This window comes from Salmo salar, chromosome 15 (genome assembly GCF_965601325.2).
Source record: "Salmo salar chromosome 15, fSalSal1, whole genome shotgun sequence".
Lineage (NCBI taxonomy): Eukaryota > Metazoa > Chordata > Actinopteri > Salmoniformes > Salmonidae > Salmo > Salmo salar.
In genome coordinates, this window is record NC_138305.1 from 41377840 (window position 1) to 41393071 (window position 15232).

A 15232-nucleotide genomic window follows, 5' to 3' on the forward strand; every position below is an offset into this window, starting at 1 on the left:
CCTCTTTCTTGGAAGTCCTCTGTTATCAGCACTCAGAGTTCCTGGTTTATCTGTACTTCAAGAGTCCCATGAAGCATTTCAAAGCCATTTGGGATGGATTTTCCTGCAACTAATGTGCTGACTGCAGGCCTCTCTCTTTCTGGTTGGTGAGGGGACAGATTGCCCACACTTCTCCCTCTCCTCTCCCTGCAGGTATGCTGGAAGGACATACTCTCACTGCATGCGTTTAGATAAGGAGGGGTTCTAAGACATACTGGAGAATGCATTACCTTACAGCTATGTATGCAGTATTACTTTAATCATGACACAGGCATCATCCTTGGGTGTGATGTGAAATAGCTGTTTTCTACTCCAGAGCAGTTGAGACTTTCTCTGAGGGATGTACTTTGTGGTGTACTTTGACTAATGAGCCAATAAGAGAAGTGATGTGTTCTGTAGGATCGAAGTCATTCTCTAGTCTCTTTCCAATCTAATGTTGACATTAAGGATCTATATGCTCTACTGAGAATGATCTCCTCACAAATACAATTACCTCATATCTGCCCCAGGGAGAAATGTTCAGTACGCCTATATTGTGTTGATGTTAAGTGAACCTTACCAAAACAGTTATCTATTGTTGGTAATTCAAAAAGATTTCTCAATGGAAAGTAAAACATTTACCATGGATTTCAATGTAATGGATTTATCATAAAGAAGAGGCCAACATCACAGTGTAAGAGTTTCATAAAAACATTTAAATGTACTTTGCATTGTACATGCAAATGTCAGTTGCTATTGCTCTTCACTTACAGAATCTGGACAGGCAGTAACATTATGTGCAAATAAAATGATTCATACAACAACTGGTATTCATCTTTTTATAACATACCTTACCCAATGCACTGTCACACGGACAATTCATTTTGTTCACCATACAGCAAAATAGTGGTTGGGGGAAGATGGGGAGGTATTCCATTATTATGGTATCAGATGTCTTTGACCCCTAGTTTTAGCAATTTACCATCAACTATTCACCTGTTATTAATATGAGTGATAAATCCATATAAAACATTTAAACATAAATGCTTTTATAAATAGTCAGTATATTCTTTCCAATTCATATAAACACTCCATCTTCTCAAAAATACTTTGCTGCTTCCATAAGCGCATGTTCATGAGAAAAATACGGATCTCTAAACATTAAATCAGTGCCCAATGTCCAACCAGTCTTACAAACAAACAGAAAAAACATACAAACAGAAAAGACTGACCAAACATGCACCCTTTGAAATTAGAGTGATTCCCCATTAAGGGCTCTGCACCTCCATATTATCTATTAAGGTGTCTTTGTTGGAGAACTGCAGGTTACGGATGGACCTCCACACCCTTAGGTAACTGTCACTCACAGACTGGTTGGCCTGGTTCTCGTTATGAAAGGCCTCTCTCTGGAGTTCTACAGACTCCATGCTGTTGCTGGTGTCTGGAAGTGGGTAGTCACTGAGGCTCTGATCATTGAGGAGGTGGTCCTGTGTGGGGACCTGTTCAATCGATCCTTCATCGGACCATCCGTGACCATTGGGCAGGGGCTCCAGGTCTCCGTTGGGAGGCTTCTTCTCAATGTAAGTTTGTCCAGGCAGACTCTCGTCCTTGCTTTGCTCCTCCAGGTCCTGGTAGAGGGTCTTCCTCCTGGTCTCAAAGTACTTGACGATGCAGTAGGTGATGGAACCCACAGTGTTGACCACAACGCCGGCAACAAACAGGCTGGTGGGCTCCACGTCGCTGAAGGCCACCATGCCCACTGTGATGGTGGCAATGCTCTTCACCACTCCCACGAAGCTGGTGGTGACGGCCGAGTTGATGTAGGTGCATTGGAGCGTGGTGAAGTTCATGGCACAGCCGATGACTATGCAGAGGGAGAAGATGCCTGAGATGAAGGGGTTACTCCAGCCCGTGTAGCTCCACATGTTGATGGAGTCCATGCTGACAATGGAGCAGATTAAGAGAACTGGGGAGGCCATAATGGCGATGGAGTACTGGGCCGTGAGGGGGCCATATTCACTGTCTGTGCTGGTCTTCTGGATCAAGACCAGGTAGGAGGCGTGGATGATCACAGCCAGGACACCCGTCACGTAGCCAAACGTGTCACCCGTCACGTCACCAGACCCTGAGTAAACACAGACACAGTGGTGAGAGAACATTAAAAAAAAATATGGTGATTACATTAGTTTTTTGCAGGGTGAAACCTATTGTAAGGTATCCTGATGCTCTGAGCATTATTAAAAGGTAGTGAGGAGCCACATCTTTAACACACATTCTATCCATATGGATAGGATGTGCGTTAAATGTATGGTGTAAAGGGGACAGAGCATGGTGCTGAACTTTCCTCACAGTAGCAGCAACATTGAGAGCTGTTGCATCTGGATACTTTACCAAAGGGACGTTTCTAGAAAAAACGGTGGTAATCGCTTGTTTTTTTATTTTATTTTTACACTAACCCCATTCGTGTATTTGTAATATAAACTCCAGGATAGATTATTGCTGGTATGCAGTTTGAGGCCTATACACATTCATCACAACTTACTGCGTAGTATAGGCTATTTAGAATCAATTATGACGTTTCATTTCTACTTTACTTGACTGTACAATTAGAAGTTAATGTTATTTGAATAAGAGTAATTTTACCAGCTAAAGCTGCTCCTCCAGTAGTGATGAGCACCGCCGTTATGACCCCCACTGACGGGATACCGTTCTTCAGAACGCACACGCCGATGCCTAGGGTGACCAACGGTAGACACCGTTTAAAAACCACATACATGGGTAGACTCAGTCCTCTGAGAGACCATAGTGTTAGAGTGGACTGTAATGTGGACAGAATACAAACACCTCCGAAGACTTTGGCTAGTTGAAGACTGAACGGAGGTATGTCTACTTTTCCCAGTCTCCTCAGAATCTCCAGTGTAATCGCTGCCAGCGTGCTGGTGAGGCACTGGATGAGAGTGAGGTAGTTGAAGTTATAAGTCGTGATGAGAAATTTTAGTAAAATGTTCAACGATCCCGAGAAAAATCCATGAGCAACAGCGACTGAGATACCAAGTAAACGACCTTTACAAACTTCCATACTTGCCTTGAATTTCCCTTTACGCAAGAGCAAGAAAATGAAAATATTGGTGAGTCTTTATTGAACACTCAGTCCCTTGGAATAAAGTGGTGTACACAGTGTACAGTCTTCCTCCTTGAACGCACAGCTGTAAAAGTCTAAGTTGTTAATGTCAGGAAAAGGTTTTAATTGCAAGCAGGACCTTTCCATATAAAGGGGTCCGTAAACGCAAATAGAGGCTGGTCCCAAAACGTTGAAGAGAAAAAAAGCTTGGGTATTCTGACGCGTCTGTTTAAATTTGCAGCCAGCCAGCATGCGTTTTTCATCAATTAAATTACCTCATGTTGGAGAAGTTCTAGCTTTCTTTCTTTTGCTTCCCATGCTGTTGGATACAGCAGAGAGAGACCAGAGACTGCTAGAAGAGCTGTTGGGAAAGAACTAAACTACAGTGCGACGTGCATATGGATAAGCCCACCAGTACTGTATATCCCCTCTAGCACCAGAGAGCTCCATGGGCGCAACAATTAATTAAGCGCTGAATTTGCCTTATGGAATAACACATTTGCCGCAACAACGGTTACATTTTACTCACAATAAAGGGGTCATTCCATGAAACCGGTACGATTTGAGTCACTCTTACCTTAAGTATATTTTAAGTATTGGGTCATAAAAAAGCTTTTTAAATTAAATGTGTAAATATATATAGGCAAGTCAGTTAAGGACAAATTCTTATTTACAATGACTACATGACCAAAAGTATGTGGACACCTGCTCATCAAAACCCTCATTCCAAAATCATGGGCATTAATATGGATATAACAGCCTATTATATATATGTTATAACAGCCTCCAATCCTCTGGGAAGGCTTTCCACTAGATGTTGGAACATTGCTGCGGGGACTTTCTTCCATTCAGCAATAAGAGCATTAGTGAGGTCGGGCACTGATGTTGAGCGATTAGACCTGGCTCGCAGTCAGCCTTCCAATTCATTCCAAAGGTGTTTGATGGGGTTGAGGTCAGGGCTCTGTGCAGGCCAGTCAAGTTCTTCCAGACCGATCTCAACAAACCATTTCTGTATGGACCTCACGTTGTGCACAGGAGCATTGTCATGCTGAAACAGGAAAGGGCCTTCCACAAACTGTTGCCACAAAGTTGGAATCACAGAATCATCTAGAATGTCATTGTATGCTGTAGCGTTAAGATTTCCCTTCACTGGACTAAAAGGCCTATCCCAAACCATAAAAACAGCCCCAGCCCATTATTTCTCCTCCACCAAACTTTACAGTTGGCACTATGCATTGGGGCAGGTAGCATTCTCCTGGCATCCGCTGGACCCAGATTCGTCTGTTGGACTGCCAGATGGTGAAGCGTGATTCATCACTCCAGAGAACGTGTTTCCACTGTTCCAGAGTTCAATGGCGACGAGCTTTACACCCAGTGCGCATTTTGATCTTAGGCTTGTGTGCGGCTGTTCGGCCATGGCAACTCATTTCATGAAGCTCCCGACAAAAAGTTATTGTGCTGACGTTGCTTCCAGGGGCAGTTTGGAACTCGGTAGTGAGTGTTGCATCCAAGGACAGACGATTTTTATGCGCTACGTGCTTCAGCACTCGGCGATTCCGTTCTGTGAGCTTGTCTGATCCACCACTTCAAGGCTGAGCCGTTGTTGCTCCTAGACGTTTCCACTTCACAATAACAGCACTTACAGTTGACCGGGGCAGCTCTAGCAGGGCATAAATTAGATGAACTGACTTGTTGGGAAGGTGGCATCCTATGACAGTGCCACGTTGAAAGTCACTGAACTCTTCAGTAAGTTCATTCTACTGCCAATATTTGTCTATGGAGATTGCATGGCTGTGTGCTCAATTTTATACACCTGTCAGCAACGGGTGTGGCTGAAATAGCCAAATCCACTAATTTGAAGGGATGTCCACATACATTAACTGACAGAAAGCATTTTGTCATAGATTTTGCCGTAGATGTAAACATCTATTTGTGCTTTTTTGTTGAGGATTTTTTTTAAATAAATGCATGATTATTGATTAAAATCACAATATTAAATTGCATACCTCAGTCTATCCTCCCATTGCGTCAACCAATCTCCCCCATGGTCTCCTGCTCCTCCTTATCCTCCACCTTCGCCGACAAGCTCCTCGTCCTAATCAATCATTATGATTCACACCTGGACTCCATTACCTTAATCATTTCCTCCCCTTTATATGTCACTCTCCCATGTTCACTTACCAGTTGGTATAGTTCTTGTGTATCGACGTACTGCCTTATGTTAGTGTCGTGTTCTTGGTTTTGTTGTTTTATTAAAACGTTTCACCTGCACCTGCTTCCGACTCACCGTCCCATCATTACACCCATAACAATAATGAACTTATCCTTGTGTCATCAACTGGAAGTGACATCATACAAGTCTTCTGAACAATATAGTGCAAAGACAAGCACGTCATGCGTTTTTTATATATACATTGGTGGGTTTTATTTCACTTATTAGATGTGATGCATTACCATTTACAGTAGATGTAGGCCTAAGTATGAATGGACTGTAATGCACTAAGAGGTTTATATTGTATTAACATAGATTGAGCAACATATAATAGACATGACTAACTGGAGAGGTGCTGACTAGTAGTGTAGGCTGAGTAGACTCATGACACACACACACTGCCTGGTTGTGGGGCCGCTCAAGGACAGGTGTATGTGAGGAACTGATAGAGGGGAGAATGGCTGTAGCATAAAAACAGGCACTGTCCTTGAGTGTCTGACTCTCGGTTACACACATGAAGATAAGCTAGAAGACAACTATGCTTGGCAACAAAGATGCGTCTAGAGGCTGGGACCAGCCTGCACGCCAACGATAGGCTGGAGTAAGTCTAAACCACACCCAAGCCTCTACTATGACAGGCCCTCAGGGAGAGGGAACTACGTCTGTCAATAAGTATTTAAGGAAGAACTTATGTCATTTCAGTTCTCTGTTTTTCCCTGCGAGGTGTTACAGGGAGCCCGTATATACGAACCACCTATTTACCCTTCAAGGGTTTGCATTAATTAAAGTACAAAGAAATCAGAAGTTACTATGTGCTGACTATTTTGTTCCGATACCAGATCGAATTCACGCTACTTTAACAACAGTGAGGGAAAAAAGTATTTGATTGTAATGCTTAGGCGTAGTGGAGGAGTAATCAGACGCAGGAAGCAGCGATACGGGTGATGGCTTTTTAATGTGCGACACAGCAAAACACCTGCCACCCCAAATAACGAACTCAGCGCACACAAAAATCAAAGTGCCCCAAACACAGGGGACAAAACACAGTGAGTGACAACCCACGCACTAGCGCTAAATACAACACAGCGCGTAACAAAGCAACTAACAGATAAACAATCCCGTACAAAGAGCAGGCGGGCCAACTAGCTAATATAGCCCCGCTAATCAACCCAACTAAGGACAGGTGCAAACAATAACAGAAAGGGTGTCATACAAGTTGAAGCCGTGTTGTATGGACCAAACTGCAGACGGAATGTGGATACTCATCTTTTAATGTAAAGAATAATAAATTAAAGCAAAGTATACACAGGAAACCAATAAACACAACTTCACAACAGGCTAACATGCTTACTACAAACAAAAGGACTAGCAGTGTTAGCACAACCACCCACAAACCCAAGTGACAAACATACTCCTAAATATATGACTCCCAATCAGGAAAAAACGATCCACAGCTGTTCCTGATCAGGAGTCACAAGACTAACACAGAAACAGATAATCTAGACAACACATACAGACTTCTTCTGCCACGTCCTGACCAAAATACTACACCACTACTCCCTCTGCTGGTCAGGACGTGACAAAGGGGGAAACAAAAAGGAATCAGTGGCAGCTAGTAGGCCGGTGACGACGACCGCCGAGCACCACCCGAGCAGGAGGGGGCGCCACCTTCGGTGGGAGTCGTGACATTGATCCCCTGCTAATTTTGTACGTTTTCCCACTGACAAAGAAATTATCAGTCTATAATTTTAATGGTAGGTTTATTTGAACAGTGAGAGACAGAATAACAACAAAAAAATCCTGAAAAACGCATGTCAAAAATGATATAAAATGATTTGCATTTTAATGTGGGAAATAAGTATTTGACCCCCTCTCAATCAGAAAGATTTCCGACTCCCAGGTGTCTTTTATACAGGTAACGAGCTGAGATTAGGAGCACACTCTTAATTAAAGGGAGTGCTCCTAATCTCAGTTTGTTACCTGTATAAAAGACACCTGTCCACAGAAGCAATCAATCAGATTCCAAACTCTCCACCATGGCCAAGACCAAAGAGCTCTCCAAGGATGACAGGGACAAGATTGTAGACCTACACAAGGCTGGAATGGGCTACAAGACCATCGCCAAACAGCTTGGTGAGAAAGTGACAACAGTTGGTGCGATTATTCGCAAATGGAAGAAACACAAAAGAACTGTCCCTGCCCCTTGGCCTGGGGCTCCATGCAAGATCTCACCTCGTGGAGTTGCAATGATCATGAGAAAGGTGAGGAATCAGTCCAGAACTACACGGGAGGATCTTGTCAATGATCTCAAGACAGCTGGGACCATAGTCACCAAGAAAACAATTGGTAACACACTACGCCGTGAAGGACTGAAATCCTGCAGCGCCCGCAAGGTCCCCCTGCTCAAGAAAGCACATATACATGCCCGTCTAAAGTTTGCCAATGAACATCTGAATGATTCAGAGGACAACTGGGTGAAATTGTTGTGGTCAGAGGAGACCAAAATGGAGTTCTTTGGCATCAACTCAACTCGCCATGTTTGGAGGAGGAGGAATGCTGCCTATGACCCCAAGAACACCATCCCCACCGTCAAACATGGAGGTGGAAACATTATGCTTTGGGGGTGTTTTTCTGCTAAGGGGACAGGACAACTTCACCGCACGAAAGGGACGATGGACGGGGCCATGTACCGTCAAATCTTGGGTGAGAACCTCCTTCCCTCAGCCAGGGCATTGAAAATGGGTCGTTGATGGGTATTCCAGTATGACTATGACCCAAAACACACGGCCAAGGCAACAAAGGAGTGGCTCAAGAAGAAGCACATTAAGATCCTGGAGTGGCCTAGCCAGTCTCCAGACCTTAATCCCATAGAAAATCTGTGGAGGGAGCTGAAGGTTCGAGTTGCCAAACGTCAGCCTCGAAACCTTAATGACTTGGAGAAGATCTGCAAAGAGGAGTGGGACAAAATCCCTCCTGAGATGTGTGCAAACCTGGTGGCCAACTACAAGAAACGTCTGACCTCTGTGATTGCCAACAAGGGTTTTGGCACCAAGTACTAAGTCATGTTTTGCAGAGGGGTCAAATACTTATTTCCCTAATTAAAATGCAAATCATTTTATAACATTATTGACATGCGTTTTTCTGGATTTTTTGTTATTGTTATTCTGTCTCTCACTGTTCAAATAAACCTACCATTATAATTATAGACTGATCATTTCTTTGTCAGTGGGCAAACGTACAAAATCAGCAGGGGATCAAATACTTTTTTCCCTCACTGTATATTTTTTAAATGTATATTTATTGTTAGATTGGTGTCCTCATGCTCAACAACTCAACTCTGTTACATGAAATAAAGATAGAAATCTATTACTTATCGAAACTTTTTTATTGCAAAAATATAAGCCAATTCTTAATTTCATGCATGCCATGTCGTCTCCTGTTCTTCACCACATGAGGAGCACATTTTGAGCCAAAAAACTCAACCCAGCCACACTCAACCCCAATACTTGTTTGACTATAGCAGGGTTGTAATAGTGTGACATGGTTGAGTTTGTCACTTTGTTTGTGAAGTTTTCCAATTATTCCAATGAATTATTGTCTATGTTTATTCTTATAACCACATGCATATGTTGACTGTAATGTTCTCCATGTTATAGGTCGACTTTGGGCAAAAACACAAAAAATAACGGCTTTAAACTGTATAACTGATCAATGCACCATCATACCAGGTCATTTAATGCAAAAAAATATATATAAAATGGATGAATAAGATATTTGGATACAGAAGTGCTATTTCTTACCGATCTCTACACCTTCCGTCCAAAAACAAATCCTGTGAAATGAAGTCAACACATACAGGAGGAGTTACTGGCTACAGTAGCTACAGTGGCTAGCTTAGCTAATGAACTAGCTACGCATAACCAAAATGACACATTGATGAACCACCAAAGGCACACCCCATTTCTGTTTGAAAGAGGCGGAGTTGGACAATTTTTCGTGCCCAAAGGTGACCTTTAGGAATATATAGCAGTGGAGGCTGCTGAGGGGAGGACGGCTCATAATAATGGCTGGAACAAGGTAAATGAAATGGCATCAAACACATGGAAACCATTTGTTTGATGTATTTGATACCATTCCACTCATTGCGCTCCAGCCATTACCACGGGCCTGTCCTCCCCAGTTAAGGTGCCACCAACTTCCTGTGATATAAACAGCAGTCCATAGGCCATGTGTATAGGTGTATTAGAGTGAAGTCACTGGAGAGAGCATTCTATTCTTGTCAATCAACATTTCTGTGTAGATCTTTACAGTCTAAAGTAGAGTCTAAATCTTTATATGTGGATATGCCATCTGATATATTGTGATGTCAGCTGCATGTGCTCAACACAGAAGCAACTCAACTGCAAGTGCTTCAACGCACAGCATTTCAGTTTCAGCAAGAAGGTGCCAACTGTTGCGCCACAGCAATGCAATGGGGCGACAGGTAGCCTATAGTGGTTAAGAGCATTGGGCCAGTAACAGAAAGGTCGCTAGTTCGAATCCCCAAGCCACTAGGTGAAAAATCTGTCTATGTGCCCTTGAGCAAGTCACATAACCTTAACTGCTCCTGTAAGTCACTCTGGTTAAGAGTGTCTGCTAAATTATGTAAATGTAAGAAAATACAGTAGGGAAGTCCAGGGCTGTGGTGTATGCTCAGATACAGTGAAGACCTACACTGAGTGTACAAAACATTTGGAACACCTTCCTACATTAAATTAGTTTCACTTCTTTTTTCCCTTAGAACAGCCTCAATTCATCAGTTCGAATGGATTCTACAAGGTGTCGAAAGCGTTCCACAGGGATGCTGGCCCGTGTTGAATCCAATGCTTCCCACAGTTCTGTCTAGTTGGCTGGATGTTCGTTCTTTGGGTGGTGGACCATTCTTGATACACACGGGAAACTGTTGAGCATAAAAAACCCAGCAGCGTTGCAGTTCTTGACACACTCAAACCGGTGTGCATGGCACCTACTACCATACCCCATTCAAAGGCACTTAAATCTTTTGTCTTTGTCTGTCGTGCCATGATAAACGGGGAGCCGGGCACATGGACCCAGTTCATTTTCCTTAAGACAAAACTTTGAGGAGAATCCTCAATTCCTCACTATGTTATCTCAACCACTCATTACTGCCTCTGATGTCTTAACTATATCTATAGATTCATTTTGACCACGCCAATATAGCTTCCAGTGTGGAAAATCAACATTAGGGCAGATAATTAAAATACAATAGGCATACAAAATAGATTAACAACACTTTTAATTAGAATGTTTCATGATGATATCACATTTTGAGCCAAGAAAGGCAAATTCTAATATTCCCCGTTAGTTTCCCCATATCGACAAGGAGGAATTACTGTAGGAGTGATAAGAATGCATCCAGTGCTATTGCCATTAAGTAATTTAGTCCATAGCTCTAAGCAAATCTTGATAAGACATGAACAACAAAAAAGAACATAAACATTAACATAAAAGTAGGCCTATAGGCGACAGAATAAAGTGGTGAAAGACAATGAATTGCAAAAAAAAGCAATTGCAAAGACTGTAAATAACTAATTCAAAGAGAGTTATAGCAAATGTTTCAGTTCTGTGCCATGCCAGACAGCTCTGAAGTGACTCTGCTTCATGTAAGACCTTCAAAGACAGAGTGAGTGCCCATAGAGTCTGAGTGCAGTCACTTTTATTATGATAATTACTCACAGAAAAAAATGGCTGCAGAGAACATTTGGATCAGGCCTCAGCATTGTAACTCTTATGCATTAAGCAGCACAAAGCTGGGATCGCTGAGGGCTAAATTAGGGATCTCTCCTCTCAACTGTTCCTCTAGGGATCACAGAACTTTCTGTCAGATTCATGACATTTACTTTCATATCCTAAGAATGAGCATTTGGCGCATCCTAAGTATTCGGCACATGTGACAAATAAAGTTTGATTTAATTTGAACATTGTAATGCAATGGACAGTTTATCAAAGATAATTGATAGAGTCCAGACCTGTGTGTTGAGCTAAGGAGGAATCCCTGCTTTCCCATCTGTATTCAGGCTCAGTTGTGTGTGGGGGCTCTTAATAGCAGCACTATGAAAGCTGAAGGGAAGCTTTGGCAAACCCACCACCGTCCTAAAAGTCCTCCGTTCCTTGCAGCAGGCCAATTATGAGATCTCTGCGGTGCACTGGGCAGAGGGGCAGCCAGGCATGGAGGTGTGTAGATTTTGACCTAGGAGCAGTCCACCACCTGTGAACACACAGACAGACTGCACTCATCAAAAGGAGATTCCATGTGATCTGAGGGATGGAGATGATGTCCTCATGTGATTTCATATGATGAGAAATTAAGTTTTGTTGGGCTTCGAACTGGTGTCAGACAGAGGACTATGATGTCACTTAATAATGTTTATATATCTTGCATTACTCATCTCATATGTATGTACTGTTTCTATACTATTCTACTGTATCTTAGTCCGTTCCGCTCTGACATCGCTCGTCCATATGTTTATAGTCAATTCATTCCTACTTAGATTTGTGTGTATTGGGAATATGTTGTGTAATTTGTTAGATATTACTTTTTAGATATTACTGCACTGTCGGAGCTAGAAGCACAAGCATTTCGCTACACCCACAATAACATCTGCTAATCATGTGTATATGACCAATACAATTTGATTTGATATATTAGGATGCATGTGAGTTTTGTATGGTCACATTCATACAATAGGTCTGGATTTGAGAGTTGAATGGAAAGCTTTGAGGGTCATTTCGGTGCACAGTTGTACTGTGTGTAACGGTTGTTGCAGGAAGTAGACCAAGGCGCAGCGTGTTGAGTGCTCATCATAAACTTTTAATAGAACACTTTAAACAAAACAAGAACGACAGCCAAACAGTTCTGTCAGGAACATCAACTAAACAGAAAGTAACCACCCACAAAACCCAAAGGAAAACAGGCTGCCTAAGTATGGCTCCCAATCAGAGACAACGATATACAGCTGTCCCTGATTGAGAACCATACCCGGCCAAAACAAAGAAATACACAAAACATAGAAAAAAGGACATAGAATGCCCACCCTAGTCACACCCTGGCCTAACCAAAATAGAGAACAAAACCCTCTCTATGACCAGGGCGTGACACTGTGTTCCTATAATAGCATTGGACGTTTATAGTGTCTTAGTGTTGGGGAAAATATTTTTGATCATCAGACATGCACACACTGTTATTTAGCAATGTTCAATATTATTTTACATGCTGTGGGTAGAGTGTCTGGGTGGAGATTGAAAGAAAATTGGCAATTCAAGCAGTCATTGCTTTTAAAGCACCTTCAAAAAGGCCTCAAAGTGCCTTTTCAACAATGTGTAGACAAATATGTCTTTGAGCCTTAGTGGGGTTTATTATTAGGTTGAACTCTACCAGACGTACAGTATGTCATGGTTGTCAACTGAATTACATACTGTCCACTTTCATCTAGTCTTCATAAAGACATGGACAATGCTATCCAATAGCATGCGTGGCAAATTGATCTAGCCTTTTTAGCTCCAAAGGCAAAAAGCTCCATGGCACGACAGTCAAAAGTCTTCACACGCAACAAATTATATATTGGCCTATCTATCCACGTACATTTGAATAAAGGCTAAGATGATTTCTCTTTTATGAACAATGAAGTATGGAGGGTCATAAAAACAAACATGGACCTACAATATATAATTCGTCCAGTATGATTTAGCCTGGAAGAAATACGTCTCCAATGAGCTGCACAGTTAATTTCCTCTCCTGTGTATCTCAGTGGGAGGGGGATTCATTATTTCTGAGTACTACAGAGAGGAGACTGTCTCGCTGCCAAGCAGCCCGTGACACTTCCATTGAAGGAAAAAATGGCCTCCATTAATTATTTTACTGTAAAACATAAAGTGAAAGCCACATAAAGGCCAGCACTGCAGCAGTCTGGAGGGTTAACTTAGGAAGAGGAGGACGGTAGGAAGAGGAATGACCCCTGAGGGGTATACCTATCCCCAGTCCCTGCTGGGTGGCCGAGAGCGGAGAGATCCAATCCCATACTTCAACTTTCTCCAAAATCGGAATTAGGAATTCTGAATTCTGTAGTGTGAGAGCCTCTTTGTGGATTTCCTCTGAATGCTAGAATAGCTGTCATATTCTCCCCCTCTGTGATGTATTATCCCAGCCTGGCCTCAAAGCAGCTCAAGCTCCTGCTCTATAAGGAGCTGTTAACATGTAATTGTTAAAGTTTGGAGGGTCTATGTAGGGGAGGAGAGGCTGCTCTTCTGTGTTGTGTGGTGCTGTGCTGTGTGGTGCTGTGTGGTGCTGTGCTGTGTGGTGCTGTGCTGTGTGGTGCTATACTGTGTGGTGCTATACTGTGTGGTGCGTGTGGTGCTATACTGTGTGGCACTGTGTGGTGCTATACTGTGTGGTGCTATACTGTGTGGTGCTGTGTGGTGCTATACTGTGTGGTGTGGTGTGGTGCTATACTGTGTGATGCTATACTGTGCGGTGCTGTTCTGTGTGGTGCTATATGGTGTGGTACTATGTGGTACTGTTCTGTGTGGTGCTGTGCTGTGTGGTGCTGTTCTGTGTGGTGCTATACTGTGCTGTTCTGTGTGGTGCTATACTGTGTGGTGCTATACTGTGTGGTGCTATACTGTGTGGTACTGTGTGGTGCTATGCTGTGTGGTGCTGATCTGTGTGGTGCTGATCTGTGTGGTACTGATCTGTGTGGTACTGTGTGGTACTGTGTGGTGCTATACTGTGTGGTGTTGTTCTGTGGGGTGCTATACTGTGTGGTGCTATACTGTGTGGTGCTATACTGTGTGGTACTGTGTGGTGCTATGCTGTGTGGTGCTGATCTGTGTGGTGCTGATCTGTGTGGTACTGATCTGTGTGGTACTGTGTGGTACTGTGTGGTGCTATACTGTGTGGTGTTGTTCTGTGGGGTGCTATACTGTGTGGTGCTATGCTGTGTGGTACTGTGTGGTACTGTGTGGTGCTATACTGTGTGGTGTTGTTCTGTGGGGTGCTATACTGTGTGGTGCTGTACTGTGTGGTGTTGTTCTGTGGGGTGCTATACTGTGTGGTGCTGTTCTGTGTGGTGCTGTTCTGTGTGGTGCTATACTGTGTGGTACTGTGTGGTGCTATACTGTGTGGTGCTATACTGTGTGGTGTTGTTCTGTGTGGTGCTATACTGTGTGGTACTGTGTGGTGCTATACTGTGTGGTGTTGTTCTGTGGGGTTCTATACTGTGTGGTGCTATACTGTGTGGTGCTATACTGTGTGGTGTTGTTCTGTGGGGTGCTATACTGTGTGGTGCTATGCTGTGTGGTGCTATAGTGTGGTACTGTGTGGTGCTATACTGTGTGGTGTTGTTCTGTGGGGTGCTATACTGTGTGGTGCTGTACTGTGTGGTGTTGTTCTGTGGGGTGCTATACTGTGTGGTGCTGTTCTGTGTGGTGCTGTTCTGTGTGGTGCTATACTGTGTGGTACTGTGTGGTGCTATACTGTGTGGTGCTATACTGTGTGGTGTTGTTCTGTGTGGTGCTATACTGTGTGGTACTGTGTGGTGCTATACTGTGTGGTGTTGTTCTGTGGGGTTCTATACTGTGTGGTGCTATACTGTGTGGTGCTATACTGTGTGGTGTTGTTCTGTGGGGTGCTATACTGTGTGGTGCTATGCTGTGTGGTGCTATAGTGTGGTACTGTGTGGTGCTATACTGTGTGGTACTGTGTGGTGCTATACTTTACATTTACATTTACGTCATTTAGCAGACGCTCTTATCCAGAGCGACTTACAGTAGTGAATGCATACATTTCAATTCATTTCATCCCTTTTTATTTTTTTCCTCGTACT

At 43.1% G+C, this 15232-nt stretch overlaps 1 protein-coding gene across 1 annotated transcript; it reads right to left on the reverse strand.

Moving 5' to 3' along the window:
* Positions 1 to 666: 666 nt before the first annotated feature.
* Positions 667 to 3601, reverse strand: LOC106571365 (solute carrier family 35 member D3). The gene is made up of 2 exons (XM_082961744.1): positions 2662 to 3601; positions 667 to 2143 (listed from the first exon to the last, which is right to left on the reverse strand). The coding sequence occupies exons 1-2, from the start codon at positions 3095 to 3097 to the stop codon at positions 1287 to 1289; spliced, it is 1293 nt and encodes a 430-aa protein (XP_082817870.1). The 5' UTR covers positions 3098 to 3601; the 3' UTR covers positions 667 to 1286.
* Between the last annotated feature and the right edge of the window lie 11631 nt (positions 3602 to 15232).

Coding starts and splice junctions, on each gene's coding strand:
- LOC106571365 (XM_082961744.1), bottom strand. CDS start 3,097: ATGGAAGTTTGTAAAGGTCGTTTACTTGGTATCTCAGTCGCTGTTGCT. Junction 2,144..2,661: donor TGGAGGAGCAGCTTTAGCTG/GTAAAATTACTC, acceptor GTGTTTACTCAG/GGTCTGGTGACGTGACGGGT.